General features: G+C 56.8%; 1 protein-coding gene across 1 annotated transcript in view; it reads right to left on the bottom strand.

The window, feature by feature from the left end:
* Positions 1 to 497: 497 nt before the first annotated feature.
* The window catches only part of LOC140386560 (nectin-2-like), a 128,403-nt gene continuing 102,089 nt past the window's right edge, over positions 498 to 26,811 (bottom strand). Inside the window, exons 6-9 of the mRNA XM_072468983.1 lie at positions 8,594 to 8,732; positions 4,550 to 4,610; positions 3,836 to 3,922; positions 498 to 1,723 (exon numbers count right to left, since the gene is read on the bottom strand). Of these exons, the coding sequence (XP_072325084.1) occupies positions 1,562 to 1,723; positions 3,836 to 3,922; positions 4,550 to 4,610; positions 8,594 to 8,732 (449 nt within the window). The 3' untranslated portion in view covers positions 498 to 1,561. The remainder of the gene's footprint in view (positions 1,724 to 3,835; positions 3,923 to 4,549; positions 4,611 to 8,593; positions 8,733 to 26,811) is intronic.

Raw genomic sequence — 26,811 nt, 5'->3', positions numbered from 1 at the left:
TTGCTTTCGGAGTTTTGAATATATTCACTCACCGCTGAGAGTTATTGAGATTAGTAGGTTGTAATTCTCTTTAATACTGGGGTCTCCTCCCAGCTGTCAGTGTCCAGAGGGTGCACCGTCGTGCACTCACAGTGGCCGCCGGCTCACATGCTCCAAAGGCAGCCTATGTGCAGGGTTCCATAGAGACCAGCGAGTAGTGACTGAGAAAGCAATAATCTGCAGCTATTGGCATCAGGACTTCCCCAAGGCATGCTGTGACGCACACCACAGTTGGACAGCCTACTGCCACTCATGGTTAATAGGCAACCTCCCCAAACCCCCACCCTCCCAGGTATAGGGGCTGAAGGATTGCACATTCCCCATTGAATCACCCCACTACCCATTGAGTTACCCCACCCCCCCCAATGCCCCAGACCCCCAAACCCACCCGATCTCCCAATGCCTGACACCCCAACACCCTCCCAATGCCCTACTCCAATATCCTCCCAATGGCCCACACCCTCCCCATGTCCCACAGCCCCACCCAATACTCTCCCAATGCCCAACTCAACACTCTAGAAGGCATCCACCCTCTCCTTTCCCCCACTAACTGTCCATGCAGGAGGCACGGGTTCAGTGACTGGGTCTCACTCTCTCCTTCACGACACCACACAAAAGGCCAATGTGCTCCTTGGGGACGGAGGCCTCTTGTTTCTCTCAAGTCTCCAGATCAAACATTGGTGATGCCGGTAGAGGGATAAGAAATTTGAAGGAGGGGGGCGGAAAGAGCGTGGAGGGCAGTTCAGAGCTGTTATATTATAGTGTTAGTCTGAAGTTAGTCAGTTTATGGCGGCAAATGGGAATCATCTTCCTCTCGCAGCATAGTCGCTAATAAGTGTAGTGTGTCATTAAGTGAGATGGGTGTTGCCCACTGTAGAAATGAGGACAAGGTGAAAAGTTATTAGCCCACAAGCCTCGATCAATAATTGTTAGCTCCCAAGTAACCATTAGTGTTTTGTAGTGTTGGTAATATTTTGGAGCAGTTTTCTGTTTACAAACTTGGATCTGAGAATTCGACCGTTCCAATAGTGAGTGAACAGGTGAATGTTTATCCCTAACCCAATATGCACGCCTCCCCCATGCTCACCAGCCCAGATGGCCAACCCTCCCTTCCTCCCTCCCTCCTCCCACCCCCATCACTGCCTCCAGGCCCGATTTCACTGTAATTCAAGCTTTGCGGCCTTGTCTCTGCTCCGGGAGAGCCTCAGTCCCAAGCGAGGTAGTGGGTCAAATCGAGCAACATTAGGTTGAGGGAAGGGTGGGCAGTGTGAGGGTTGGGGAGGGGGAGTAATCCCGAAAGATCGCTACCCAAAAGGGCAAAGGTTCAAGCCTCCACTTGCACTCAAATCCCCGCAAATGTTACAAGGCTCCAACCCAATGCCCCCCCCAACATCCCAAAATACATCAGTATAATAGTCCGGGGTTTCGTTGTTGATTGAGACGAGAAAGCAAATGTGTTGATCCATTAGCGTTAACAAAGGTGTAGTGAGGAATGGCGGTATCGCAGAGAGAAGCCTGACACCTACACGTACATTCCCTTCGAAACAAACTCTTGGCTCTTACGATGTTCAGGCTCCTGGTAGGACAGCTCATTGTAAATGGGGTTCTCTTGCTCCAAGTAGACACCGGGCAGAATATCATTGGGAAACTTCACGTCAGTATTCGGGTCGGGTTCATCGTAATACTGGGAGAGAGAGAAGAAGACAATGGTGATATATAAATCACTTTCCTCTGTCCTAGATCTGCAACCTCCTCCAGCTCCTACAACCCTCCCTACCTCTGTAATCTCCTCCTACACCATCCAGGACAAAGCAGCCCGCTTGATTGTTCCCCCTTCCACAAGCATTCAAATCCTCCACCACCAACGAACAGTGGCAGCCATGTGCACTGCAGTAACTCACCAAGGCTACTTAGGCAGCACCTTCCAAATCCACGCCCCCTACCATCTAGAAGAACAACAGCAGCAAATACCTGGGAATCCCACCACCTGGAGGTTCCCCTTAATGTGGATGCCAAGATATTGGCCAAGGTGTTCCACTGATGCTGGAAACATATCTTCCTCAAGGTCAGAGGGGTTTTGCTAAAGGGCGGCAATTGTCATCCAACATGTGACGATTGCTAAATGTGGTGATTTCCTCGTCTGAGGAGTGGGATCCGGAGGTAATCGTTACATTAGATGCCGAGAAGGCAGTCGAAACGACAGAATAGGGATATCTGTTTTAGGTCTTGGAGAAATTTGGGTTGGAGCCCAGGTTTGTGTCATGCATTCGACTGTTGTACAAGGCCCCAACAGCTAGAGTCTGCACCAATAACATGAGCTTGGGATACTTGCAATTAAATAGAGGAACGAAGCAGGTGTGCCCCATCTACCCCTTTCCCGTTTGCATTGGCAATAGTCTTTGGCCATCAACTTGTGGGCTTCGGATAAGGGGAGGGGGGGTAGCGAGAGGAAGAGTGGAACATCTGGTGTCCATGTACGCTGATGATTTCTTGGTTTCTGTGACAGATCGAACCCCACCATGGGCAATATAATGGGGTTGTTGAGGCACTTTGACTCTTTTTCAGGGTACAAGCTAAATTTGGAAAAAAGAGAGTGCTGCCCGGGGAGGGGAGTTCATCGATGGCTGGTTCCAGGTTTAGGTCCTTGAGAGTCCAAATGGCCCAGGATTGGGACCCGACTCCGTAAACTGAACAATATGGGCTTGGTAGGTAGGGTCAAGTCCGATCTGCAAAGGTCGGATAATCTTCCTCTGTCTTTGGTGGGCAGGGTTCAGTCAGTCAAGATGAACATTTTGCCAAGATTTGTGCTTTTGTTCCCGTATTTGCAGGTCTTTCTCCCCAAATCATTTTTGGGGAGTCAAAATGTTGATTATGTCCGTTATATGGGCGGGCAAGACTGTGAGAATTTGGAAGACACTCCTTCAAAGGAATAAACAGTCAGGGGGCTTGGCGTTGCCGACCCTGATATTTTATTACTGGGCAGCAAATGCGGAGAAAGTGTTGGGTTGGTTGATGTAGTGATCTGGGAGCCACCTGGATGCAGATGGAATCAAAGTCATGCAGAGGGTCTGATCTGAGAGCATTAACAATGGCCTCGCTCCTGTTCTCACCAGCAAAGTATTCAGCAAAACCAGCGGCCGTCTCCATTATATAGGAAACAATTCGAAAACAATTTTAAATTGGGGTCAGTATGGAAGCTGGCTCCTATCTGGACTAACCATCTGTTCGAGCCTGCTGAGATTGGATGCCACTTTGGGGGTGGGAGGGGGAAGGGCTGAAGAGAATGGGCCCTGACGTGACTGAAGCCCTTAGTAGCTATATTTGGGGTGTCAGACTTGCCCGAATTGCGGACGGGTGTGGGGGCCGATGTCTGCGCCTCGCTGATTGCCTGGAGGTGGGTACTGCTGGGGTGGAGGTCAGCTTCCCCGCCCAGTGCCTCAGTGTGGCTGGGTGATCGGATGGAGTTCCTATACTTCAAGAAAGTAAAGTACACAGTGAGGGAAGCAACTGAGAGGTTTTACTGAAGATGACAACCATTCATTGTTTACTTCAAGGAGTTTGTTACCGTTAGTTTCTAGAGGGGAGGGGTTTGGTTACATTTTAGGGGTTTTATGTATGTATTGATGGGTTTTTTTAAAAAGATTTTAGTCCGTACACATCCAAGTCTCTCTGTTCCTCTATCCCCTGTTGAATTATCACATTTAATCTATTTCTTCATCCTCCCAGGCAAATGATTAATTTACCACTTCTCCAAGTTAAATCTCCAGGTCTCTCCCCCTGGTGGAGTGACACTTACCATCCGAGTTTCATCCTCTGTGCCGGTTTCATAGTAGGTGGTTTTCAGGGGGACATTCTCCGTTTTCTCAACTTCTGTTTTCTCAACCTGAGGAAGTGCAGAGTTAGTTGGACATTTGCGACAACGACATCCAAATCAAGAGAGAACAAACTTCACTCCCAAGAGATGCCAATGGCAAGAGTTGCCAGCCACACGCTCCAAAGTGGGCTCCCGCCGCACGGTGCGAGGGACAGTCCTGGGGGGGCGGAGGATGCTGCGCAGTCCGAGACGCCTCCCCAAGGAGGCGCTGCACAGTCTGAGGGGCAGCAGAGGTGGTGCTGCCCAGTCCAAGGGGCAGCAGAGGTGGTGTTGCCCAGTCCAAGGGGCATCCCCGAGGGATCGTCATGCCATCAGAATTGCCACCTTTTTCAATGAGGTATTAAACCAAGACTCCCGTCTGCCTTCTGAAGTGGACATAAAAGGTTCTACTGGAAGACATTCGTCAGCCAACATCACCAAACAAAAACAGGTTATCGGCAGGCTATCACATGATTGCCCGTGGGATCCTGCAGTGCACAAATCGTGCACCTCACACCAGAAAGAACTTGATCGGTTATGCAGATCTTTGTGATACTGGGGGGTGGGGGGGGGGGGGGGGGGGGGGCTGTGGAAGGGGCAGTATAGGTGCAAGTTGTTCTATCGAAACAATGGGAAAACATTGAGTTCTGAAAGTACCTTTCCAGCTTCTTCAAGATTTTTCTTCGGCGGAGGAGGCTTGTAACCCGGGGGCTCGAAGCTACAACAAACAATAAAAAAAGGGAAAAAAATCTAAGTGCGTGCTACATCTCTTGAAGTGACTTTCCAAAAGGTTTTCCTTTTCTTTTCTATTTTAAATTAAAAATGTTCATCATTGGGATTTGTCAGGAATGTTGAGGAAGTAGATGGAAGTCAGTATCTGAGATTGCCCCCAACTGATTCCCGCAAGGCGTTAGATTCTTGATGGACAAGGGGGGTCAAAGGGTATACGAAGTAGACAGGAAAGTGGAGGTGAGGCAACAATCAGATCAGCTGTCATCATATTAATGGCGGAGCAGACTCAGGAGCTGAAAAACCTACTCCTAATCTATATGTTTGTAAGCTCGCAATGAGATCCCAATTCTAATCATCCCATTAATATTCCCTCGTTTTGTTCTTCAGTTCATGGTACATAAAGTAGAACTCCTGTAGTGCAGAAGGAGGCCATTCAGCCCATCAAATATGCACTGACTTTCTGAAAGGGCAACCTATCCAGGCCCACTCTCCCGCCCTATCCTGTCCCACCTAACTGAGGATCTTTGAGCACTCAGGGGCAATTTATCATGGGCAATCCAACTAGCCTGCACATTCTTTGGACTGTGGGAGGAAACCGGAACACTCGGAGGAAACCTATTCAAACATGGGGAGAAAGTGCAAACTCCAGACATACAGTCACCCAAGGCCGGAATTAAACCCGAGTCCCTGGCGCTGTGAGGCAGCAGTGCTAACCACTGTGCCACCTGAACTGTAACTACTGAAACGGACTGTCTGGGTCAGATGCTGTGTGACTATTAAGGGTTAACCAAATTGAGGGGTGGGACTGAGTTACAAGGAGGTCCAGATCAGGGACAGACAGCACATTCCCTTTCTTAAAAAGAGACATTGGTGAATCAGATGGGTTTTAAAAATCGACAATCACAGCTCGCCCTCCCACAGGTCCCTTTCACGGAGGCCCACTTCCAGTTTCAGAAAGGGGTAACTGAAACCATCAAGTGGCCAGGATGGTATTTGAACTTGCATTCTCTGGACTACAGGTCCAGTAACACACTCTTCTTTCCCTAGCAACCTTTCCCACCCCATGTGATGGTGGGGACAAAAAATTGGAGTGTCCTCTCCGGGGTGCAAACCTCAGCAGACTGTCGGGAGACCCCAGGCTGCCTAAACACCCAGGGTCTCACTCTCAACCACCCCGGCTGGGTAAAATGGAACAGAACGCGTGAGGTACTGGCTTGGTTGCAGCAGTTGGCTGAATGATGAGACACTTAGACATCGGTAATCCCTCTTCCCCGTGCCCCCCCTCCCATTGTTCTCTCCACTCTTCCCTCCCTCCAACCCTTCGCCCACCCCCCTGCCCGTGCTACCCCCACCCTTCCCTTCCTCCCTTAACCCCACCCTTCCCTTCCACCCCCACCCGTACTTCCCCATCGTCCCTTCCCATAACCACTCTCCCCCCGCACCCCCCCGTCCTTCACTCCCTCCCCCCACCGCCCTTCCTTTCACCACCCTTCCCCCTCCCTCCCTCCCCCCTAGGTCTTCACCCCTCCCCCCTCTACTCCCTGCCCATCCCCCTAGCCCTTCCTTCCCTCTCTCCCCTTCCCCTCTTCCCCCCCCCTTCCCCACTTCCCCCCCCCCACCCTTCCCCTCCTCCTCCCCACCCTTACCCTCTCCCCCCCACCCTTCCCCTCTAACCCCCCACCCTTCCCGTCTACCCACCCCACCTTCCCGTCTACCCAACCACCCTTCCTCTCTACTCCGCCCACCCTTCCCCACTTCCCCCGGCCCTCTACCCCCCCGCCACCTTACCCTCTCCCCCCCGGCCCCCTACCACCTCCCCATCCTTCCCCTCTCCCCCCGGCCCTCTCCCCTTTCCCCCCCCCCACCCTTTCCCTCTCCCCCCAGCCTTCTCTCCCTCCCCCCCACCCTCTCCCCCTCCTGCCCCCCCACCCTTCCCCTCTCCCCCCGGCCCTCTCCCTCTCCTCCCCTTCCCCTCTCCCCCCCCTGCCCCCTCCCACCCTTCCCCTCTCCCCCCGGCCCTCTCCCTCTCCTCCCCTTCCCCTCTCCCTCTCCCTCCTCTCTCCCTTCTCTCCTTCCCCTCTCCCTTCTCTCCTTCCCCTCTCCCTTCTCTCCTTTCCCCCTCTCCCTTCTCTCCTTTCCCCCTCTCCCTTCTCTCCTTCCCCTCTCCCTTCTCTCCTTTCCCCCTCTCCCTTCTCTCCTTCCCCTCTCCCTTCTCTCCTTCCCCTCTCCCTTCTCTCCTTTCCCCCTCTCCCTTCTCTCCTTTCCCCCTCTCCCTTCTCTCCTTCCCCTCTCCCTTCTCTCCTTTCCCCCTCTCCCTTCTCTCCTTCCCCTCTCCCTTCTCTCCTTCCACTCTCCCCCCACTTTTCCCCACCACCTGTTTTGGGCTCCACTCCGATTTTCTGCTGACGGTCTTGCGGCACAGTGGGTTCGGGCCCCTGCCTCGGAGCCAAAAGCTCAGGAATCAAGTCCCACCCTACGACTTAATGGTCAAGGAAGATGTTCATAACGTGTTCAAACAGGTTGAATGTCAACCCACAAATCCTTCCCAACACACCAATGGCTAGCGGTAAGGGCGGGAGAGATTCCTGCTCAGCCGCGCTAGATGTGGAGTGGCTCCCCCAAGCTATAAGTCCCCGACGATGCACTGGCGACTAGTTTCAGGAAAAACCTTGCTGTGGGAACAGAGGAGAGCCTGTTTTAGTGCAGCACTGGGTGCGGGAAGGGAAACAACAACAAACAACTCCCTGAGCCTTCAACTTTCCTGAGGTATCCGCAAGACAGTGGAGAAAGTCACCCATTGCTAGGAGCTCGGTTCACGAGTGTCAGGAAGTGTCCATATCCTGGTGGGCCTGCACACTGCATGTCTTGGGGGTGGGCAAACCTCTTCTGCGATTCTCTGAAACTTCAGCCTGTGGCTGCGAAGGACAGTATCTGAGCACTGCCACAAGGAGGCACAGCTGAGGACATGTCGATAGAGAGGCTGTGTGCTGACAGGGTGGGGCTTACACATTCACCTCCCCTTTATCAGGTTGCTACAAGCTAGCGATGTGGGCTGAAAATGAGAAGCAAACAAGCACACACACAAACAAGCAAAAAATGGGAAGCACGCCAACTTTCTTCGCCCATACTCGAGAAACGTCACCAACCTGCTAGACCACATCATGATCACCGCCACAATACAATGCATGAAACATAATAATAATCTTTATTGTCACAAATAGGCTTACATTAACACTGCAATGAAGTTACTATGAAAAGCCCCGAGTCGCCACATTCCGGCGCCTGTTCTGGTACACGGAGGGAGAATTCAGAATGTCCAAATTACCTAACTAGCTATTAGGTCGTTTCGTAGTGGGGAACCTGAGTATTGGCAGGAAAGAAAAGGAGACAGGCTGTCAAAGCTTTTCGTTTTGCACTCACCAGACCAGTTTTGCCGCAACAATAAAGGGAACAACAAAGGGAACATCAATTTATAGTGCGCAAGAACCAACCAGTGTTCTCTTCCCATGCACTGTAGATTGTTGCCCCCTTTACACTTGGCATTCTTCTGAATTGCCCTGATGAGTGCAAAACGGAAAGCATTGACAGCCTGACTCAGCAACACAAGCTATTTAGTTGAGAGTTCAGGCATTTTGATAAACAGCATTGAGAGATTATTCTTCGACATTAATCTTCCCAATTCCCATTTTCGGAGAAGAGTGCTGGAATTTGGAATGTTGGGGAATGGAATGTCACTTCCTGTTCTGTTTACAGTTGCCGGGACTTCTCCGAATGGAATGTGGTTTGTCGGGAGAAATTAATTGAGAGTGGGACGACTCCACATCCTGAAGGCCACCAGGTGTAATGGGACTTCCTTAGCATCAAACTGCAATGGGTATAGATCAAGGGATCATGAGTGTAAAGGTCAAGGTTCAACCCACTGGGCCCCACTCGTGCCATGATTGAAATCAACACCTGCTTCGTACTCACTCTTCCTCATCCTCGTTTGCGTTTTTCCTTTGCCTCTTGAATATCAGCACCGCTGTCACCAGCACCGTTAGAATGACAATTGCTGCAATGATCCCGCCCACAATGGCTCCAGTCGTCGATCCCGATTCCTGTGGTGTCTCTAAAGATGTGGAAAATGAAGGAGAAGGCAAATAAATCATCACTGTCCCTCTGCACTGACCCCATCAAACACTCCCAGGACAGGTACAGGGTTAGATACAGAGTAAAGCTCCCTCTGCACTGTCCCCATCAAACTCTCCCAGGACAGATACAGCACAGGGTTAGATACAGAGTAAAGCTCCTTCTACACTGTCCCCATCAAACTCTCCCAGGACAGGTACAGCATGGGGTTAGATACAGAGTAAAGCTCCCTCTCCACTGTCCCCATCAAACACTCCCAGGACAGGCACAGCACAGGGTTGGATACAGAGTAAAGCTCCCTCTACACTGTCCCCATCAAACTCTCCCAGGACAGGTACAGCATGGGGTTAGATACAGAGTAAAGCTCCCTCTACACTGTCCTCATCAAAACCCCAAGGACAGATACAGCACGGGGTTAGATACAGAGTAAAGGTCCCTCTCCACTGTCCCCATCAAACACCCCCAGGACAGGTACAGGGTTAGATACAGAGTAAAGCTCCGTCTACACTGTCCCCATCAAACACTCCCAGGACAGGTACAGCACAGGGTTAGATACAGAGTAAAGCTCCCTCTGCACTGTCCCCATCAAACACTCCCAGGACAGGCACAGGGTTAGATACAGAGTAAAGCTCCCTCTAAACTGTCCCCATCAAACGCTCCCAGGACAGGCACTGGGTTAGATACAGAGTAAAGCTCCCTCTGCACTGTCCCCATCAAACGCTCCCAGGACAGGCACAGGGTTAGATACAGAGTAAAGCTCCCTCTACACTGTCCACATCAAACACTCCCAGGCTGCTTAGTGCTGAATGGTGTTGAGCTTCTTGAGTGTTGTTGGTGCTGCACTCATCCAGGCAAGTGGGGAGTATTCCATCATGCTGCTGACATCTAGATGATGGACAGGCGGTCAGGTGAGTTACTCACTGCAGGATACCTAATCTCGGAGCTGCTCTAGTAGCCACAGTATTCACATGGCTAGGTGGTTGGGTGTTACTCTGAGGATCTCCTGGAGCCAAAATGATTGACTTCCAATCACCACAACCATCTTCCTACATACTAGTTATGACCCCAACCAGTGGAGTGCTCCCCACAACCCTCACCCCCATACCCAACTCACATAAACTTCAATTTTGCCAGGGTCCCTTGCTGCAGACATCTGGCACGCGATGGAGATGCTCCATAACCCTATCCATTTCTGTGACCTCCTCCAGCCCCTACAACCCTCCCCATCTCTGCAACCTCCTCTAGCTCCCTGGGCCCTAAACTCTGCAATCTCTCCCGCTGTGCAAAGTGCAATGGGATGATTTACTGCACTAAAAGGCACTTTATAAATGTTTAAGCAGTTTCTGTTACTGATATGGAGCTGCAGGCTGCCAGGAATGGATGGGGTCTCGACAGGATACTAACTCTAGATTACGCCTCTCCTCACAGATCAAAGTCACAACATATTTTAGCGTGATGTTCAGAAACACATTCCATCGTAATCCTGATAAGGATTTCATTCACAAGTTCAAATCAAAACATCACATCCCAGGAACACAGTGGACCCAATTGATGGAGATTTAAATGAATGGTCGTACGTCATTACCGTATTTCACCTAAATATGGTGCACTGCTGTGTCTTAGCTCGGAGTTCAGGAAGTATGTACCAACACACCAAAATCTTGAGTTTGCATAGCATCTCCATGGAGTGAAACCGCCCAAGAAATTTCAGCCAGCGCAACAGGAGGCCATTCTGCCCTTCGGGTCCATGGCAGCTCTATGTGGAGTGATCCAGTTACTGGCATTCCAAAACAATAGCCCCATAACACTGCAGGTTCTCTCAAGTGCTCAAAGGGAGGTGGAAGCAGAGAAGGAGGGGGAGCGCTGTGTGTGTGTGTGTGTGTGTGTGTGTGTATGAGAGCGAGGAGAGGGAGTGGGAGGGGGATGAGGCCCGAGAGGGCGTGGGGGACTGGGACGGTGGGAGAGAACCTGTGAGGGAGGTTTGGGGGGGGGGGGGAAGAGAGCATGTGAGGGACAGGCGGCAGGGGGAGAGCCGATGAGAGGAGGGGGGGGGCAATGCGATAGGAGAGCCTGTGAGGAGGGGTGGGGGAGATACTGGAAGGTAGTGAGGGGGGGGCTGTGAGGTGGGATGGGGGAGATACTGGAAGGTAGTGAGGGGGGGGCCTGTGAGGAGGGATGGGGGAGATACTGGAAGGTAGTGAGGGGGGAGGCCTGTGAGGAGGGATGGGGGAGATACTGGAAGGTAGTGAGGGGGAGGGGCCTGTGAGGTGGGATGGGGGAGATACTGAAAGGTAGTGAGGGGGGGGCTTGTGAGGAGGGATGGGGAGATACTGGAAGGTAGTGAGGGGGGGGGGGCGAGCCTGTGAGGGAGGCAGCAGGAGGGGAGCCTAGGGGGAGGGAAGCCTGTGGAGAGGGGAGCCTGAGAGAGACAGTGAGAGAGCTGAGAGAGGGGGCCCCCTGTGTGACTCCAGGCCCCAGTGTCAACGTGGTTGACTCCTAGATTCCCCTCCTCATTGGTCTCTCAATTGTATTAAATGCATTGCCGAAAGCTCAAGGCGGCCCAGAACCACCTTCTTGAGAGAACCTAGGGATGGGCAATAGATGCCTGCCTTACCAGCAATGTCCAGTCCCCAGAACCAATAAATCAGACAACAGAATCAGAAAGTGGTTACGCCACAGAGGGGGGCCTTGGCCCGTTGTATCTGAGCTGGCTCGTTGCGAGAGGAACTTGCCCTATCCAGTCTTCCCTCCTTTCCCACACCTACCCCAGCCCAGACCAGCCGTGACTTTCTCTTCAGATAATAACCCAAATCCCTATTGAAAACCCATGACTGAACCTGCCTCCCCCACACGCTCAGGCAGTGGGTTTCAGATCCTAATCACTGGCCGTGTGAAATGGTTTTCCTTCATGTGGCTTTTGGTTCTTTTGCTCATGAATTTAATGTTGCTGTCCTCGAGTTCCTGATCCTTCCCTCAATGGGAATATTTTTCCTATCCACTCTGTCCAGTCCCACCTGGCGATTTTGAACAATCAATCTCCTCTCAACCTTCGCTTCTCAGAGGAAAACAGTGCCCAGTTTCTCCCACCTATCCTTGTCGCTAAAGTTCATCATCCCTGGAACCATTCCCTCAATCTCTTCTGCACCCTCTCTCCTACACCTTCACATCCTTCCAGCAGCATGGTGCCCACAATGGACACCGTACTCCAGTTGAGGCCTGAACCAATGCTGTTAAAGGCTCAGGATAATTGCTTTGTGTGCATTGGGCCAAGATCAAGCCCAGGATCGGGTGTAACAATGCCTATTTTGGTCAGCTTGAATCTAGTGGGTCCCTTTTGTGCAGATGATGAATTGGATTCAATTGGAAATTGAATTGGCTTTTGGAGGAAGCAAGGAGGTGGATCAGGGGCTTGATGCGTCCACTCTGCACATTCCGTCCACTCCCTAAACTCTGCCTCAATCTCCAAGTAGAAACATAGAACATACAGTGCAGAAGGAGACCATTCGGCCCATCGAGTCTGCACCGACCACCTTAAGCCCCCACCTCCACCCCATCCCTGTAACTCAATAACCCCTCCTAACCTTTTTGGACACTAAGGGCAATTTTGCATGGCCAATCCACCTAACCTGCACGTCTTTGGACTGTGGGAGGAAACCGGAGCACCCGGAGGAAACCCGTGCAGACTCCACACAGACAGTGACCCAGCGGGGAATCGAACCTGGGATCCTGGCGCCGTGAAGCCACAGTGCTAGCCACTTGTGCTACCATGCTATCCAAACAACCAAGCAAATGGCCGCATTTTTTGGACAGAAGGTGGAGCGGGTTGTGAAGATACACTTTTAGTAATATGCAGGGTAATCGGTGGACTACATCTGAAGTGACTGTGTTCATATCTGGGGGTGGGGGTGGCTGTGGTGCAGTTAGCAGAATGACACCAGGTTACGGTTTTCACAGACTAGGTTTACCTTCACTCACTAATGGGTGATGTAATTGAGGGTTTAGCTCAGTTGGATGAACAGCTGGTTTGTGATACAGAGTGAGGCCAGCAGCACGGGTTCAATTCCCGTATTGCCTGAGGTTATTCATGAAGGCTCCGCCTTCTCAACATTGCCCATCGGCTGAGGTGTGGTGACCCTTGGGTTAAGTCCGCTGAATTTCAAGGTTTCAATTTGGAATCAATAGCTTTATTGCGTAAAAAGATAACGCTGCCATAGTTGGACAGGTTCCAAATTGCAATTATCTACACACGAATGAGATGGTGCGGGAATAGATTGTGATTCATCCAGAGAGGAGAGTGACGAAAATCGGCTGATCTGTGACAAAGCCGGTTGAACAAGTTGTGTAGAAGGGGTTCAGAGGTGAACAGAGCGTAAAATCTGAGAAAGTCTTCTGAAAATGTTTACAAGGTACAGGAAGGGAGAGACAGGCCCACAGTGCATCTCGGTAAGGGCGGGGGTGAGAGAAGGTGGTGAGGAAGTAGACTCACAGTGCATCCAGCTGAGGGAAGGAGGTAGGGCCACAGTGCGTCCAGGTGAGGGAGAAAGGTAGGCCCACAGTGCTTCCAGATGAGGGAAGGAGGTAGACCCACAGTGCGTCCAGGTGAGGGCAGAGGTGAGGGAAGGAGGTAGACCCACAGTGCGTCCAGGTGAGGGCAGAGGTGAGGGAAGGAGGTAGACCCACAGTGCATCCAGGTGAGGGCAGAGGTGAGGGAAGGAGGTAGGCCCACAGTGCCTCCAGGTGAGGGCGGGTGGTGAGGGATGGAGGTTGGCCCACAGTGAATTCAAGTGAGGACAGGATGAAGGAAGGAGGTAAGCCCACCGTGCTTCCAGGTGAGGGTGGGGATGAGGGAAGGAGGTAGGCCCACAACGTGTCCAGGTGAGGGCAGGGGCGGTAGGCCCACAGTGCGTCCAGGTGAGGGCAGGGGAGGTAGGCCCACAGTGTGTCCAGGTGAGGGAAGGAGTTAGCCCCACAGTGTGCCAAGGTGAGGGCGGGGGTGAGGAAAGGAGGTAGGCCTAGAGTGTGTCTTGGTGAGAGTGAGGGGAGAAGGTAGACCCACAGTGCGTCCAGGTGAGGGAAGGAGGTAGGCCCACAGTGCATCCAGAGGAGGGGTGGGAAGGTAGGCCCATAGTGCATCCAGGTGAGGGTGGTAATGAGGGAAGGTGGTAGGCCCAGTGTGTCCAGGTGAGGGGGGGGGGGGGGGGAGAGGTAGGCCCAGAGTGCTTCTGGATGAGTATTGCGCAGGGGAGGTAGGCATAACGTATGTTCAGGTGAGGGCGGGCAGGGAGGAAGCAGGCCCAGAGTCTGTGCAGGTGAGAGGATGGTGGAAAAAGGCAGGATTCAACATTGACTACAAATGTCCACCATTCCTAAGAGATGGAAAACAGGCTGAGGTAAACTGGAGTTTCCCCACCCTGAGCTGACCAGTTTAGCTGGTTTCCACCTCAATTGCAAAGGTTTGAAACCACATTAAACAAACAACGGTGAGCCTAGCAGGAACACCAAAGGTGGATTTATTCCCGCAGAGATGTCTTGGGGAGGTTTTCGGATGTCAAACACACCTAATCCAAGGATAACGAGTTGTTGCTGTGGCACTCTCAGCGGGAAATAAAAACATCCCATGACCACTCTTGTGGAAACAAAACGCAGGGGAAGATTTCTCCCCCACTGTCCTGGAGTCAGAATGTAACCTTCAGGCAACACCAGTTAAAAGAAAAATGCAAGACAAACTGGGTTGTTATTGTGTGCACAGAACTGCCGCTACACTTTGATCAAAAAGTAATTCATTGGCTGTAAAGTGCCGTGGAATGTTCAGGGGCTGTGAAAGGCGCTATAGAAATGAGGAGCCCTTCCCTCCACCCTCCTCCCCTTGAGTTTCGCCTGAATGTTGTGGGTTGGCAGGGAGGGGCTTTTCTCTCTAACGAATATTTACAGGAAGCAGGCTAGTCACCATCGAGTGACGGTCCCCAGAATGGGCGAGTCATCGCAAGCCAAAACTCCACTGGCGTGACAAACAATTGGAGCCCTGCTTCCTGTAAATATTCCTTAAGAGAGGAATCGACTTCATTTTCGGAATTCAGGGACAAGACAAGTTCAGGCATCCAGACTCCTCTTGACAACTTACATTTAAGTAGCACCGTGGATACACTGAAACAAATCGACAGCTGCTTCACTGAAGTAAACATCAAAAACAATTGGGCGCCCAGCCACGTAAGGGGATATTAAAAACAGATAGCAAAAGTAGGTCAAAAAGATGGGTGTATAAAGGAAGAGAGAGAGAGGGAGAGGGGGGGGGGGGGGGGGGGGGAGAAGTGAGGGAGAGAGAGAGAGGGAGAGAGAGAGAGAGGGAGAGAGTGTGAGGGAGAGAGTGTGAGAGAGTGTGAGGGAGAGAGGGAGAGAGGGTGAGGGAGTGAGGGAGAGAGAGGGGGGAGTGAGGGAGAGAGAGGGGGGAGTGAGGGAGAGGGGGAGTGAGGGAGAGAAAGGGGGGAGTGAGGGAGAGAGAGGGGGGGAGTGAGGGAGAAGGGGGGGTGAGAGAGAGTGAGGGTGGGAGTGAGGGAGCGAGAGGGGGGAGTGAGGGAGAGAGAGGGGGGGAGTGAGGGAGGGGGGAGTGAGGGAGAGAGAAGGGGGAGTGAGGGAGAGAGAAGGGGGAGTGAGGGAGAGAGAAGGGGGAGTGAGGGAGAGAGAAGGGGGAGTGAGGGAGAGAGAGGGGGAGTGAGGGAGGGGGGAGTGAGGGAGAGAGAGGGGGGAGTGAGGGAGAAGGGGGAGTGAGAGAGAGTGAGGGTGGGAGTGAGGGAGCGAGAGGGGGGAGTGAGGGAGCAAGAAGGGGGAGTGAGGGAGAGAGAGGGGGGAGTGAGGGAGGGGGGAGTGAGGGAGAGAAAGGGAGAGTGAGGGAGAGAGAGGGGGGAGTGAGGGAGAAGGGGGAGTGAGAGAGAGTGAGGGTGGGAGTGAGGGAGCGAGAGGGGGGAGTGAGGGAGAGAGAGGGGGAGTGAGGGAGAGGGGAGAGTGAGGGAGAGAGAAGGGGGAGTGAGGGAGAGAGAAGGGGGAGTGAAGGAGAGAGAGGGGGGAGTGAGGGAGAGAGAGGGGGGAGTGAGGGAGAGAGAGGGGGGAGTGAGGGAGAGAGAGGGGGGAGTGAGGGAGAGAGAGGGGGGAGTGAGGGAGAGAGAGGGGGAGTGAGGGAGAGAGAGGGGGGAGTGAGGGAGAGGGAGGGGGGAGTGAGGGAGAGGGAGGGGGGAGTCAGGGAGAGAGAGGGAGGAGGGGGGAGTGAGGGAGAGAGAAGGGCGAGTGAGAGAGTGAGGGTGGGAGTGAGGGAGCGAGAGGGGGGAGTGAGGGAGAGAGAGGGGGGAGTGAGGGAGAGGGGGGAGTGAGGGAGAGAAAGGGGGAGTGAGGGAGATGAGGGGGGAGTGAGGGAGAGAGAGGAGGGAGTGAGGGAGAGAGAGAGGGAGGGAGGGAGGAGAGAGACAGGGGGGAGTGAGAGGGGGAGTGAGGGAGAGAGAAGGGGGATTGAGGGAGAGAGAGGGGGAGTGAGGGAGAGAGAGGGGGAGTGAGGGAGAGAGAGGGGGAGTGAGGGAGAGAGAGGGGGAGTGAGGGAGAGAGAGGGGGAGTGAGGGAGAGAGAGGGGGAGTGAGGAGAGAGAGGGAGGAGTGAGGGAGAGGGGGCAGTGAGGGAGAGAAAGGGGGAGTGAGGGGGAGAGAGGGGGAGTGAGGGGGGAGTGAGGAGGAGAGAAAGGGGAGTGAGGGGGGAGTGAGGGGGGAGTGAGGGGGGAGTGAGGGGGGAGTGAGGGGGAGTGAGGGAGAGTGAGGGAGAGTGAGGGAGAGTGAGGGAGAGTGAGGGAGAGTGAGGGAGAGAAAGGGAGAGAAAGGGAGAGAAAGGGGGGAGTGAGGGGGAGAGAGGGGGTAGTGAGGGGGAGAGAGGGGGGAGTGAGGGAGAGAGAGGGGGAGTGTTGGAGAGAGGGGGGTGTGTTGGAGAGAGGGGAGAGAGAGGGAGAGTGAGGGAGATAGAGGGGAGAGTGAGGAAGAGAGAGGGGTCTGAGGGAGAGAGAGGGAGAGTGAGGGAGAGAGATGGGGGAGTGAGGGAGAGAGATGGGGGAGTGAGGGAGAGAGATGGGGGAGGGAGAGAGGGCAGAGTGAGGGAGAGAGAGGGCAGAGTGAGGAAGAGAGAGGGCAGAGTGAGGGAGAGAGAGGGCAGTGAGGGAGAAGAGGGGAGACTGGGGGAGAAGAGGGGAGAGTGAGGAAGAGAGAGGGGGTAGTGAGGGAGAGAGATGGGGGAGTGAGGGAGCGAGAGGGGGGAGTGAGGGAGAGAGAGGGGGGAGTGAGGGAGAGGGGGGAGTGAGGGAGAGAAAGGGGGGAGTGAGGGAGATGAGGGGGGGAGTGAGGGAGAGAGAGGAGGGAGTGTGGGAGAGAGAGAGGGGGGAGTGAGGGAGAGAGACAGGGGGAGTGAGGGAGAGGGGGGAGTGAGGGAGAGAGAAGGGGGAGTGAGGGAGAGAGAGGGGGAGTGAGGGAGAGAGAGGGGGAGTGAGGGAGAGAGAGGGGGAGTGAGGGAGAGAGAGGGGGAGTGAGGGAGAGAGAGGGGGAGTGAGGGAGAGAGAGGGGGAGTGAGGGAGAGAGAGGGAGGAGTGAGGGAGTGGGGGCAGTGAGGGAGAGAAAGGGGGAGAGAGGGGGAGTGAGGGGGAGTGAGGGGGAGTGAGGGGTGAGAGGGGGGAGTGAGGGGGGAGTGAGGGGGAGTGAGGGAGAGAAAGGGGGGAGTGAGGGGGAGAGAGGGGGTAGTGAGGGGGAGAGAGGGGGAGTGAGGGAGAGAGAGGGAGGAGTGAGGGAGATAGAGGGGAGAGTGAGGAAGAGAGAGGGGTCTGAGGGAGAGAGAGGGAGAGTGAGGGAGAGAGAGGGGGAGTGAGGGAGAGAGAGGGGGAGTGAGGGAGAGAGAGGGGGAGTGAGGGAGAGAGAGGGGGAGTGAGGGAGAGAGAGGGAGGAGTGAGGGAGTGGGGGCAGTGAGGGAGAGAAAGGGGGAGAGAGGGGGAGTGAGGGGGAGTGAGGGGGAGTGAGGGGGAGAGAGGGGGGAGTGAGGGGGAGTGAGGGGGAGTGAGGGAGAGAAAGGGGGGAGTGTGGGGGAGAGAGGGGGTAGTGAGGGGGAGAGAGGGGGAGTGAGGGAGAGAGAGGGGGAGTGTTGGAGAGAGGGGGGAGTGTTGGAGAGAGAGGGAGGAGTGAGGGAGATAGAGGGGAGAGTGAGGAAGAGAGAGGGGTCTGAGGGAGAGAGAGGGAGAGTGAGGGAGAGAGATGGGGGAGTGAGGGAGAGAGATGGGGGAGGGAGAGAGGCAGAGTGAGGGAGAGAGAGGGCAGAGTGAGGAAGAGAGAGGGCAGAGTGAGGGAGAGAGAGGGCAGTGAGGGAGAAGAGGGGAGACTGAGGGAGAAGAGGGGAGAGTGAGGAAGAGAGAGGGGGGAGTGAGGAAGAGAGAGGGGAGAGTGAGGAAGAGAGAGGGGAGAGTGAGGAAGAGAGAGGGGGAATGAGTGGAAGAGAGGGGGAGTGAGGGAGAGAGAGGGGGGTAGTGAGGGAGAGAGAGGGGGGAGTGTTGGAGAGAGGGGGAAGTGTTGGAAAGAGGGGCGAGAGAGGGAGGAGAGAGGGGAGAGAGAGGGAGGAGTGAGGGAGATAGAGGGGAGAGTGAGGAAGAGAGAGGAGGAGTGAGGAAGAGAGAGGGGTCTGAGGGAGAGAGAGGGAGAGTGAGGGAGAGAGATGGGGGAGTGAGGGAGAGAGATGGGGGAGGGAGAGAGGGCAGAGTGAGGGAGAGAAAGGGGGAGTGAGGGGGAGAGAGGGGGGTAGTGAGGGGGAGAGAGGGGGGAGTGAGATAGAGAGAGGGGGAGTGTTGGAGAGAGGGGGGAGTGTTGGAGAGAGGGGAGAGAGAGGGAGGAGTGAGGGAGATAGAGGGGAGAGTGAGGAAGAGAGAGGGGTCTGAGGGAGAGAGAGGGAGAGTGAGGGAGAGAGATGGGGGAGTGAGGGAGAGAGATGGGGGAGTGAGGGAGAGAGATGGGGGAGGGAGAGAGGGCAGAGTGAGGGAGAGAGAGGGCAGAGTGAGGAAGAGAGAGGGGAGAGTGAGGAAGAGAGAGGGGGAATGAGTGGGAGAGAGGGGGAGTGAGGGAGAGAGAGGGGGTAGTGAGGGAGAGAGAGGGGGGAGTGTTGGAGAGAGGGGGAAGTGTTGGAGAGAGGGGAGAGAGAGGGAGGAGAGAGGGGAGAGAGAGGGAGGAGTGAGGGAGATAGAGGGGAGAGTGAGGAAGAGAGAGGAGGAGTGAGGAAGAGAGAGGGGTTTGAGGGAGAGAGAGGGAGAGTGAGGGAGAGAGTTGGGGGAGTGAGGGAGAGAGATGGGGGAGTGAGGGGGAGAGATGGGGGAGTGAGGGAGAGAGATGGGGGAGGGAGAGAGGGCAGAGTGAGGGAGAGAGAGGGCAGAGTGAGGAAGAGAGAGGGCAGGGTGAGGGAGAGAGAGGGCAGTGAGGGAGAAGAGGGGAGAGTGTGGAAGAGAGGGGTGAGTGAGGAAGAGAGAGGGGAGAGTAAGGAAGAGAGAAGGGAGAGTGAGGAAGAGAGAGGGGCGAGTGAGGAAGAGAGAGGGAGAATGAGGGAGAGAGAGGGGTTGTGAGGGCGTGAGAGGGGGGGAGTGAGGGAGAGAGAGGGGGGAGTGAGGGAGAGAGAGGGGGGAGTGAGGGAGAGGGAGGGGGAGTGAGGGAGAGAGAGGGGGGAGTGAGGGAGAGAGAGGGGGAGTGAGGGAGAGAGAGGGGGGAGTGAGGGAGAGGGAGGGGGGAGTGAGGGAGAGGGAGGGGGGAGTCAGGGAGAGAGAGGGAGGAGGGGGGAGTGAGGGAGAGAGAAGGGCGAGTGAGAGAGTGAGGGTGGGAGTGAGGGAGCGAGAGGGGGGAGTGAGGGAGAGAGAGGGGGGAGTGAGGGAGAGGGGGGAGTGAGGGAGAGAAAGGGGGAGTGAGGGAGATGAGGGGGGAGTGAGGGAGAGAGAGGAGGGAGTGAGGGAGAGAGAGAGGGGAGTGAGGGAGAGAGACGGGGGGAGTGAGAGGGGGAGTGAGGGAGAGAGAAGGGGGATTGAGGGAGAGAGAGGGGGAGTGAGGGAGAGAGAGGGGGAGTGAGGGAGAGAGAGGGGGAGTGAGGGAGAGAGAGGGGGAGTGAGGGAGAGAGAGGGGGAGTGAGGGAGAGAGAGGGGGAGTGAGGGAGAGAGAGGGAGGAGTGAGGGAGAGGGGGCAGTGAGGGAGAGAAAGGGGGAGTGAGGGGGAGAGAGGGGGAGTGAGGGGGGAGTGAGGAGGAGAGAAAGGGGAGTGAGGGGGGAGTGAGGGGGGAGTGAGGGGGGAGTGAGGGGGGAGTGAGGGGGAGTGAGGGAGAGTGAGGGAGAGTGAGGGAGAGTGAGGGAGAGTGAGGGAGAGAAAGGGAGAGAAAGGGAGAGAAAGGGGGGAGTGAGGGGGAGAGAGGGGGTAGTGAGGGGGAGTGAGGGGGGAGTGAGGGAGAGAGAGGGGGAGTGTTGGAGAGAGGGGGGAGTGTTGGAGAGAGGGGAGAGAGAGGGAGGAGTGAGGGAGATAGAGGGGAGAGTGAGGAAGAGAGAGGGGTCTGAGGGAGAGAGAGGGAGAGTGAGGGAGAGAGATGGGGGAGTGAGGGAGAGAGATGGGGGAGTGAGGGAGAGAGATGGGGGAGGGAGAGAGGGCAGAGTGAGGGAGAGAGAGGGCAGAGTGAGGAAGAGAGAGGGCAGAGTGAGGGAGAGAGAGGGCAGTGAGGGAGAAGAGGGGAGACTGGGGGAGAAGAGGGGAGAGTGAGGAAGAGAGAGGGGGTAGTGAGGGAGAGAGATGGGGGAGTGAGGGAGCGAGAGGGGGGAGTGAGGGAGAGAGAGGGGGGAGTGAGGGAGAGGGGGGAGTGAGGGAGAGAAAGGGGGGAGTGAGGGAGATGAGGGGGGGAGTGAGGGAGAGAGAGGAGGGAGTGTGGGAGAGAGAGAGGGGGGAGTGAGGGAGAGAGACAGGGGAGTGAGGGAGAGGGGGGAGTGAGGGAGAGAGAAGGGGGAGTGAGGGAGAGAGAGGGGGAGTGAGGGAGAGAGAGGGGGAGTGAGGGAGAGAGAGGGGGAGTGAGGGAGAGAGAGGGGGGAGTGAGGGAGAGAGAGGGGGAGTGAGGGAGAGAGAGGGAGGAGTGAGGGAGTGGGGGCAGTGAGGGAGAGAAAGGGGGAGAGAGGGGGAGTGAGGGGGAGTGAGGGGGAGTGAGGGGGAGAGAGGGGGGAGTGAGGGGGAGTGAGGGGGAGTGAGGGAGAGAAAGGGGGGAGTGAGGGGGAGAGAGGGGGTAGTGAGGGGGAGAGAGGGGGAGTGAGGGAGAGTGAGGGGAGTGTTGGAGAGAGGGGGGAGTGTTGGAGAGAGAGGGAGGAGTGAGGGAGATAGAGGGGAGAGTGAGGAAGAGAGAGGGGTCTGAGGGAGAGAGAGGGAGAGTGAGGGAGAGAGATGGGGGAGTGAGGGAGAGAGATGGGGGAGGGAGAGAGGGCAGAGTGAGGGAGAGAGAGGGCAGAGTGAGAAGAGAGAGGGCAGAGTGAGGGAGAGAGAGGGCAGTGAGGGAGAAGAGGGGAGACTGAGGGAGAAGAGGGGAGAGTGAGGAAGAGAGAGGGGGGAGTGAGGAAGAGAGAGGGGAGAGTGAGGAAGAGAGAGGGGGAATGAGTGGAAGAGAGGGGGAGTGAGGGAGAGAGAGGGGGTAGTGAGGGAGAGAGAGGGGGGAGTGTTGGAGAGAGGGGGAAGTGTTGGAAAGAGGGGCGAGAGAGGGAGGAGAGAGGGGAGAGAGAGGGAGGAGTGAGGGAGATAGAGGGGAGAGTGAGGAAGAGAGAGGAGGAGTGAGGAAGAGAGAGGGGTCTGAGGGAGAGAGAGGGAGAGTGAGGGAGAGAGATGGGGGAGTGAGGGAGAGAGATGGGGGAGGGAGAGAGGGCAGAGTGAGGGAGAGAAAGGGGGAGTGAGGGGGAGAGAGGGGGTAGTGAGGGGGAGAGAGGGGGGAGTGAGATAGAGAGAGGGGGAGTGTTGGAGAGAGGGGGGAGTGTTGGAGAGAGGGGAGAGAGAGGGAGGAGTGAGGGAGATAGAGGGGAGAGTGAGGAAGAGAGAGGGGTCTGAGGGAGAGAGAGGGAGAGTGAGGGAGAGAGATGGGGGAGTGAGGGAGAGAGATGGGGGAGTGAGGGAGAGAGATGGGGGAGGGAGAGAGGGCAGAGTGAGGGAGAGAGAGGGCAGAGTGAGGAAGAGAGAGGGGGAGAGTGAGGAAGAGAGAGGGGGAATGAGTGGGAGAGAGGGGGAGTGAGGGAGAGAGAGGGGGTAGTGAGGGAGAGAGAGGGGGGAGTGTTGGAGAGAGGGGGAAGTGTTGGAGAGAGGGGAGAGAGAGGGAGGAGAGAGGGGAGAGAGAGGGAGGAGTGAGGGAGATAGAGGGGAGAGTGAGGAAGAGAGAGGAGGAGTGAGGAAGAGAGAGGGGTTGAGGGTGAGAGAGGGTGAGTGAGGGAGAGTGTTGGGGGAGTGAGGGAGAGAGATGGGGGAGTGAGGAGAGAGATGGGGGAGGGAGGGAGAGAGATGGGGGAGGGAGAGAGGGCAGAGTGAGGGAGAGAGAGGGCAGAGTGAGGAAGAGAGAGGGCAGGGTGAGGGAGAGAGAGGGCAGTGAGGGAGAAGAGGGGAGAGTGTGGAAGAGAGGGGTGAGTGAGGAAGAGAGAGGGGAGAGTAAGGAAGAGAGAAGGGAGAGTGAGGAAGAGAGAGGGGCGAGTGAGGAAGAGAGAGGGAGAATGAGGGAGAGAGAGGGGTTGTGAGGGCGTGAGAGGGGGGGAGGTGAGGGAGAGAGAGGGGGGAGTGAGGGAGAGAGAGGGGGAGTGTGGGAGAGGGAGGGGGAGTGAGGGAGAGGGAGGGGGAGTGAGGGAGGGGGAGTGAGGGAGAGGGAGAGGGAGTGAGGGTGAGAGCGGGAGGAGGGGGGAGTGAGGGAGAGAGAAGGGGGAGTGAGAGAGTGAGGGTGGGAGTGAGGGAGCGAGAGGGGGGAGTGAGGGAGAGAGAGGGGGGAGTGAGGGAGAGGGGGGAGTGAGGGAGAGAAAGGGGGAGTGAGGGAGATGAGGGGGGTGAGGGAGAGAGAGGAGGGAGTGTGGAGAGAGAGAGGGGGGAGTGAGGGAGAGAGGAAGGGGGGGGGAGTGAGGGAGAGGGGGGAGTGAGGGAGTGAGAAGGGGGAGTGAGGGAGAGAGAGGGGGAGTGAGGGAGAGAGAGGGGGAGTGAGGGAGAGAGAGGGGGAGTGAGGGAGAGAGAGGGAGGAGTGAGGGAGAGGGGGCATGAGGGAGAGAAAGGGAGAGAGAGGGGGAGAGAGGGGGAGTGAGGGGGGAGAGAGGGGGTGTGAGGGGGGGAGTGAGGGGGAGAGTGGGGGAGTGAGGGGGGAGTGAGGGGAGTGAGGGGGGTGTGAGGGAGAGTGGGGAGAGTGAGGGAGAGAAGGGGGAGTGAGGGGGAGAGAGGGGGTAGTGAGGGGGAGAGAGGGGGAGTGAGGGGAGAGAGGGGGAGTGAGGGAGAGAGAGGTGGTGTGTTGGAGAGAGAGGGGGAGTGTTGGAGAGGAGGGGGAGTGTTGGTGAGAGGGGAGAGAGAGGGAGGATGTGAGGGAGATAGAGGGTGAGAGTGAGGAAGAGAGAGGGGTCTGAGGGAGAGAGAGGGAGAGTGAGGGAGAGAGATGGGGGGAGTGAGGGAGAGAGATGGGGGAGTGAGGGAGAGAGATGGGGGAGTGAGGGAGAGAGATGGGGAGGGAGAGAGGGCAGAGTGAGGGAGAGAGTGGGCAGAGTGAGGGAGAGAGAGGGCAGTGAGGGAGAAGAGGGGAGACTGAGGGAGAAGAGGGGAGAGTGAGGAAGAGAGAGGGGGGAGTGAGGAAGAGAGAGGGGAGAGTGAGGAAGAGAGAGGGGAGAGTGAGGAAGAGAGAGGGGGAATGAGTGGAAGAGAGGGGGAGTGAGGGAGAGAGAGGGGGTAGTGAGGGAGAGGAGAGGGGAGTGTTGGAGAGAGGGGGATGTGTTGGAAAGAGGGGAGAGAGAGGGAAGAGAGAGGGAGGAGTGAGGGAGATAGAGGGCGAGAGTGAGGAAGAGAGAGGAGGAGTGAGGAAGAGAGAGGGGTCTGAGGGAGAGAGAGGGGTCTGAGGGAGAGAGAGGGAGAGTGAGGGAGAGAGATGGGGGAGTGAGGAGAGAGATGGGGGAGTGAGGGAGAGAGATGGGGAGGGAGAGAGGGGCGAGTGAGGAAGAGAGAGGGAGAATGAGGGAGAGAGAGGGGGTGTGAGGGCGTGAGAGGGGGGAGTGGGGGAGAGGAGAGAGGGGGAGTGCGGGAGAGAGAGAGGGGGGGAGTGAGGGAGAGAGGGGGGAGTGAGGGAGAGGAGGGGGAGTGAGGGAGAGGGAGGGGGAGTGAGGGAGAGGGAGAGGGAGTGAGGGAGAGAGCGGTAGGAGGGGGGAGTGAGGGAGAGAGAAGGGGGAGTGAGAGAGTGAGGGTGGGAGTGAGGGAGCGAGAGGGGGGAGTGAGGGAGAGAGAGGGGGGAGTGAGGGAGAGGGGGAGTGAGGGAGAGAAAGGGGAGTGAGGGAGATGAGGGGGGAGTGAGGGAGAGAGAGGAGGGAGTGTGGGAGAGAGAGAGGGGGGAGTGAGGGAGAGAGACAGGGGGGAGTGAGGGAGAGGGGGGAGTGAGGGAGAGAGAAGGGGGAGAGTGAGGGAGAGAGAAGGGGGAGTGAGGGAGAGAGAGGGGGTGTGAGGGAGAGAGAGGGGGAGTGAGGGAGAGAGAGGGGGAGTGAGGGAGAGAGAGGGGGTGTGAGGGAGAGAGGGGGGAGTGAGGGAGAGAGAGGGGGAGTGAGGGAGAGAAAGGGGGAGTGAGGGAGAGAGAGGGAGGAGTGAGGGAGAGGGGGCAGTGAGGGAGAGAAAGGGGGAGAGAGGGGGAGAGAGGGGGAGTGAGGGGGGAGTGAGGGGGGAGTGAGGGTGAGTGAGGGGGTGAGTGAGGGGGAGAGAGGGGGGAGTGAGGGGGGAGTGAGGGGGAGTGAGGGAGAGTGAGGGAGAGAAAGGGGGAGTGAGGGGGAGAGAGGGGGGAGTGAGGGGGAGAGAGGGGGAGTGAGGGAGATAGAGGGGAGAGTGAGGAAGAGAGAGGGGTAGAGGGAGAGAGAGGGAGAGTGAGGGAGAGAGATGGGGGAGTGAGGGAGAGAGATGGGGGAGTGAGGGAGAGAAATGGGGGAGGGAGAGAGGGCAGAGTGAGGGAGAGAGAGGGCAGAGTGAGGAAGAGAGAGGGCAGAGTGAGGGAGAGAGAGGGCAGTGAGGGAGAAGAGGGGAGACTGAGGGAGAAGAGGGGAGAGTGAGGAAGAGAGAGGGGAGAGTGAGGAAGAGAGAGGGGAGAGTGAGGAAGAGAGAGGGGAGAGTGAGGAAGAGAGAGGAGGAGTGAGGAAGAGAGAGGGGTCTGAGGGAGAGAGAGGGGTCTGAGGGAGAGAGAGGGAGAGTGAGGGAGAGAGATGGGGGAGTGAGGGAGAGAGATGGGGGAGTGAGGGAGAGAGATGGGGAGGGAGAGAGGGGCGAGTGAGGAAGAGAGAGGGAGAATGAGGGAGAGAGAGGGGGTGTGAGGGCGTGAGAGGGGGGAGTGAGGGAGAGAGAGGGGGGAGTGCGGGAGAGAGAGGGGGGAGTGAGGGAGAGAGGGGGGGAGTGAGGGAGAGGGAGGGGGAGTGAGGGAGAGGGAGGGGGAGTGAGGGAGAGGGAGGGGGAGTGAGGGAGAGGGAGGGGGCGTGAGGGAGAGGGAGAGGGAGTGAGGGAGAGAGCGGTAGGAGGGGGAGTGAGGGAGAGAGAAGGGGGAGTGAGAGAGTGAGGGTGGGAGTGAGGGAGCGAGAGGGGGGAGTGAGGGAGAGAGAGGGGGGAGTGAGGGAGAGGGGGGAGTGAGGGAGAGAAAGGGGAGTGAGGGAGATGAGGGGGGAGTGAGGGAGAGAGAGGAGGGAGTGTGGGAGAGAGAGAGGGGGGAGTGAGGGAGAGAGACAGGGGGGAGTGAGGGAGAGGGGGGAGTGAGGGAGAGAGAAGGGGGAGAGTGAGGGAGAGAGAAGGGGGAGTGAGGGAGAGAGAGGGGGTGTGAGGGAGAGAGAGGGGGAGTGAGGGAGAGAGAGGGGGAGTGAGGGAGAGAGAGGGGGAGTGAGGGAGAGAGAGGGGGAGTGAGGGAGAGAGAGGGGGAGTGAGGGAGAGAGAGGGAGGAGTGAGGGAGAGGGGGCAGTGAGGGAGAGAAAGGGGGAGAGAGGGGGAGAGAGGGGGAGTGAGGGGGGAGTGAGGGGGGAGTGAGGGGTGAGTGAGGGGGAGAGAGGGGGGAGTGAGGGGGGAGTGAGGGGGAGTGAGGGAGAGTGAGGGAGAGTGAGGGAGAGAAAGGGGGGAGTGAGGGGGAGAGAGGGGGAGTGAGGGGAGAGAGGGGGAGAGAGGGGGAGTGAGGGAGATAGAGGGGAGAGTGAGGAAGAGAGAGGGGTAGAGGGAGAGAGAGGGAGAGTGAGGGAGAGAGACGGGGGAGTGAGGGAGAGAGATGGGGGAGTGAGGGAGAGAAATGGGGGAGGGAGAGAGGGCAGAGTGAGGGAGAGAGAGGGCAGAGTGAGGAAGAGAGAGGGCAGAGTGAGGGAGAGAGAGGGCAGTGAGGGAGAAGAGGGGAGACTGAGGGAGAAGAGGGGAGAGTGAGGAAGAGAGAGGGGAGAGTGAGGAAGAGAGAGGGGAGAGTGAGGAAGAGAGGGGGAATGAGTGGAAGAGAGGGGGAGTGAGGGAGAGAGAGGGGGTAGTGAGGGAGAGAGAGGGGGGAGTGTTGGAAAGAGGGGCGAGAGAGGGAGGAGAGAGGGGAGAGAGAGGGAGGAGTGAGGGAGATAGAGGGGAGAGTGAGGAAGAGAGAGGAGGAGTGAGGAAGAGAGAGGGGTCTGAGGGAGAGAGAGGGAGAGTGAGGGAGAGAGATGGGGGAGTGAGGGAGAGAGATGGGGAGGGAGAGAGGGCAGAGTGAGGGAGAGAAAGGGGGAGAGAGGGGGTAGTGAGGGGGAGAGAGGGGGGAGTGAGGGAGAGAGAGGGGGAGTGTTGGAGAGAGGGGGGAGTGTTGGAGAGAGGGGAGAGAGA

This window comes from Scyliorhinus torazame, chromosome 12, assembly GCF_047496885.1.
Source record: "Scyliorhinus torazame isolate Kashiwa2021f chromosome 12, sScyTor2.1, whole genome shotgun sequence".
NCBI classification, from domain to species: domain Eukaryota; kingdom Metazoa; phylum Chordata; class Chondrichthyes; order Carcharhiniformes; family Scyliorhinidae; genus Scyliorhinus; species Scyliorhinus torazame.
This window is presented reverse-complemented; position numbering and strand designations above follow the sequence as displayed.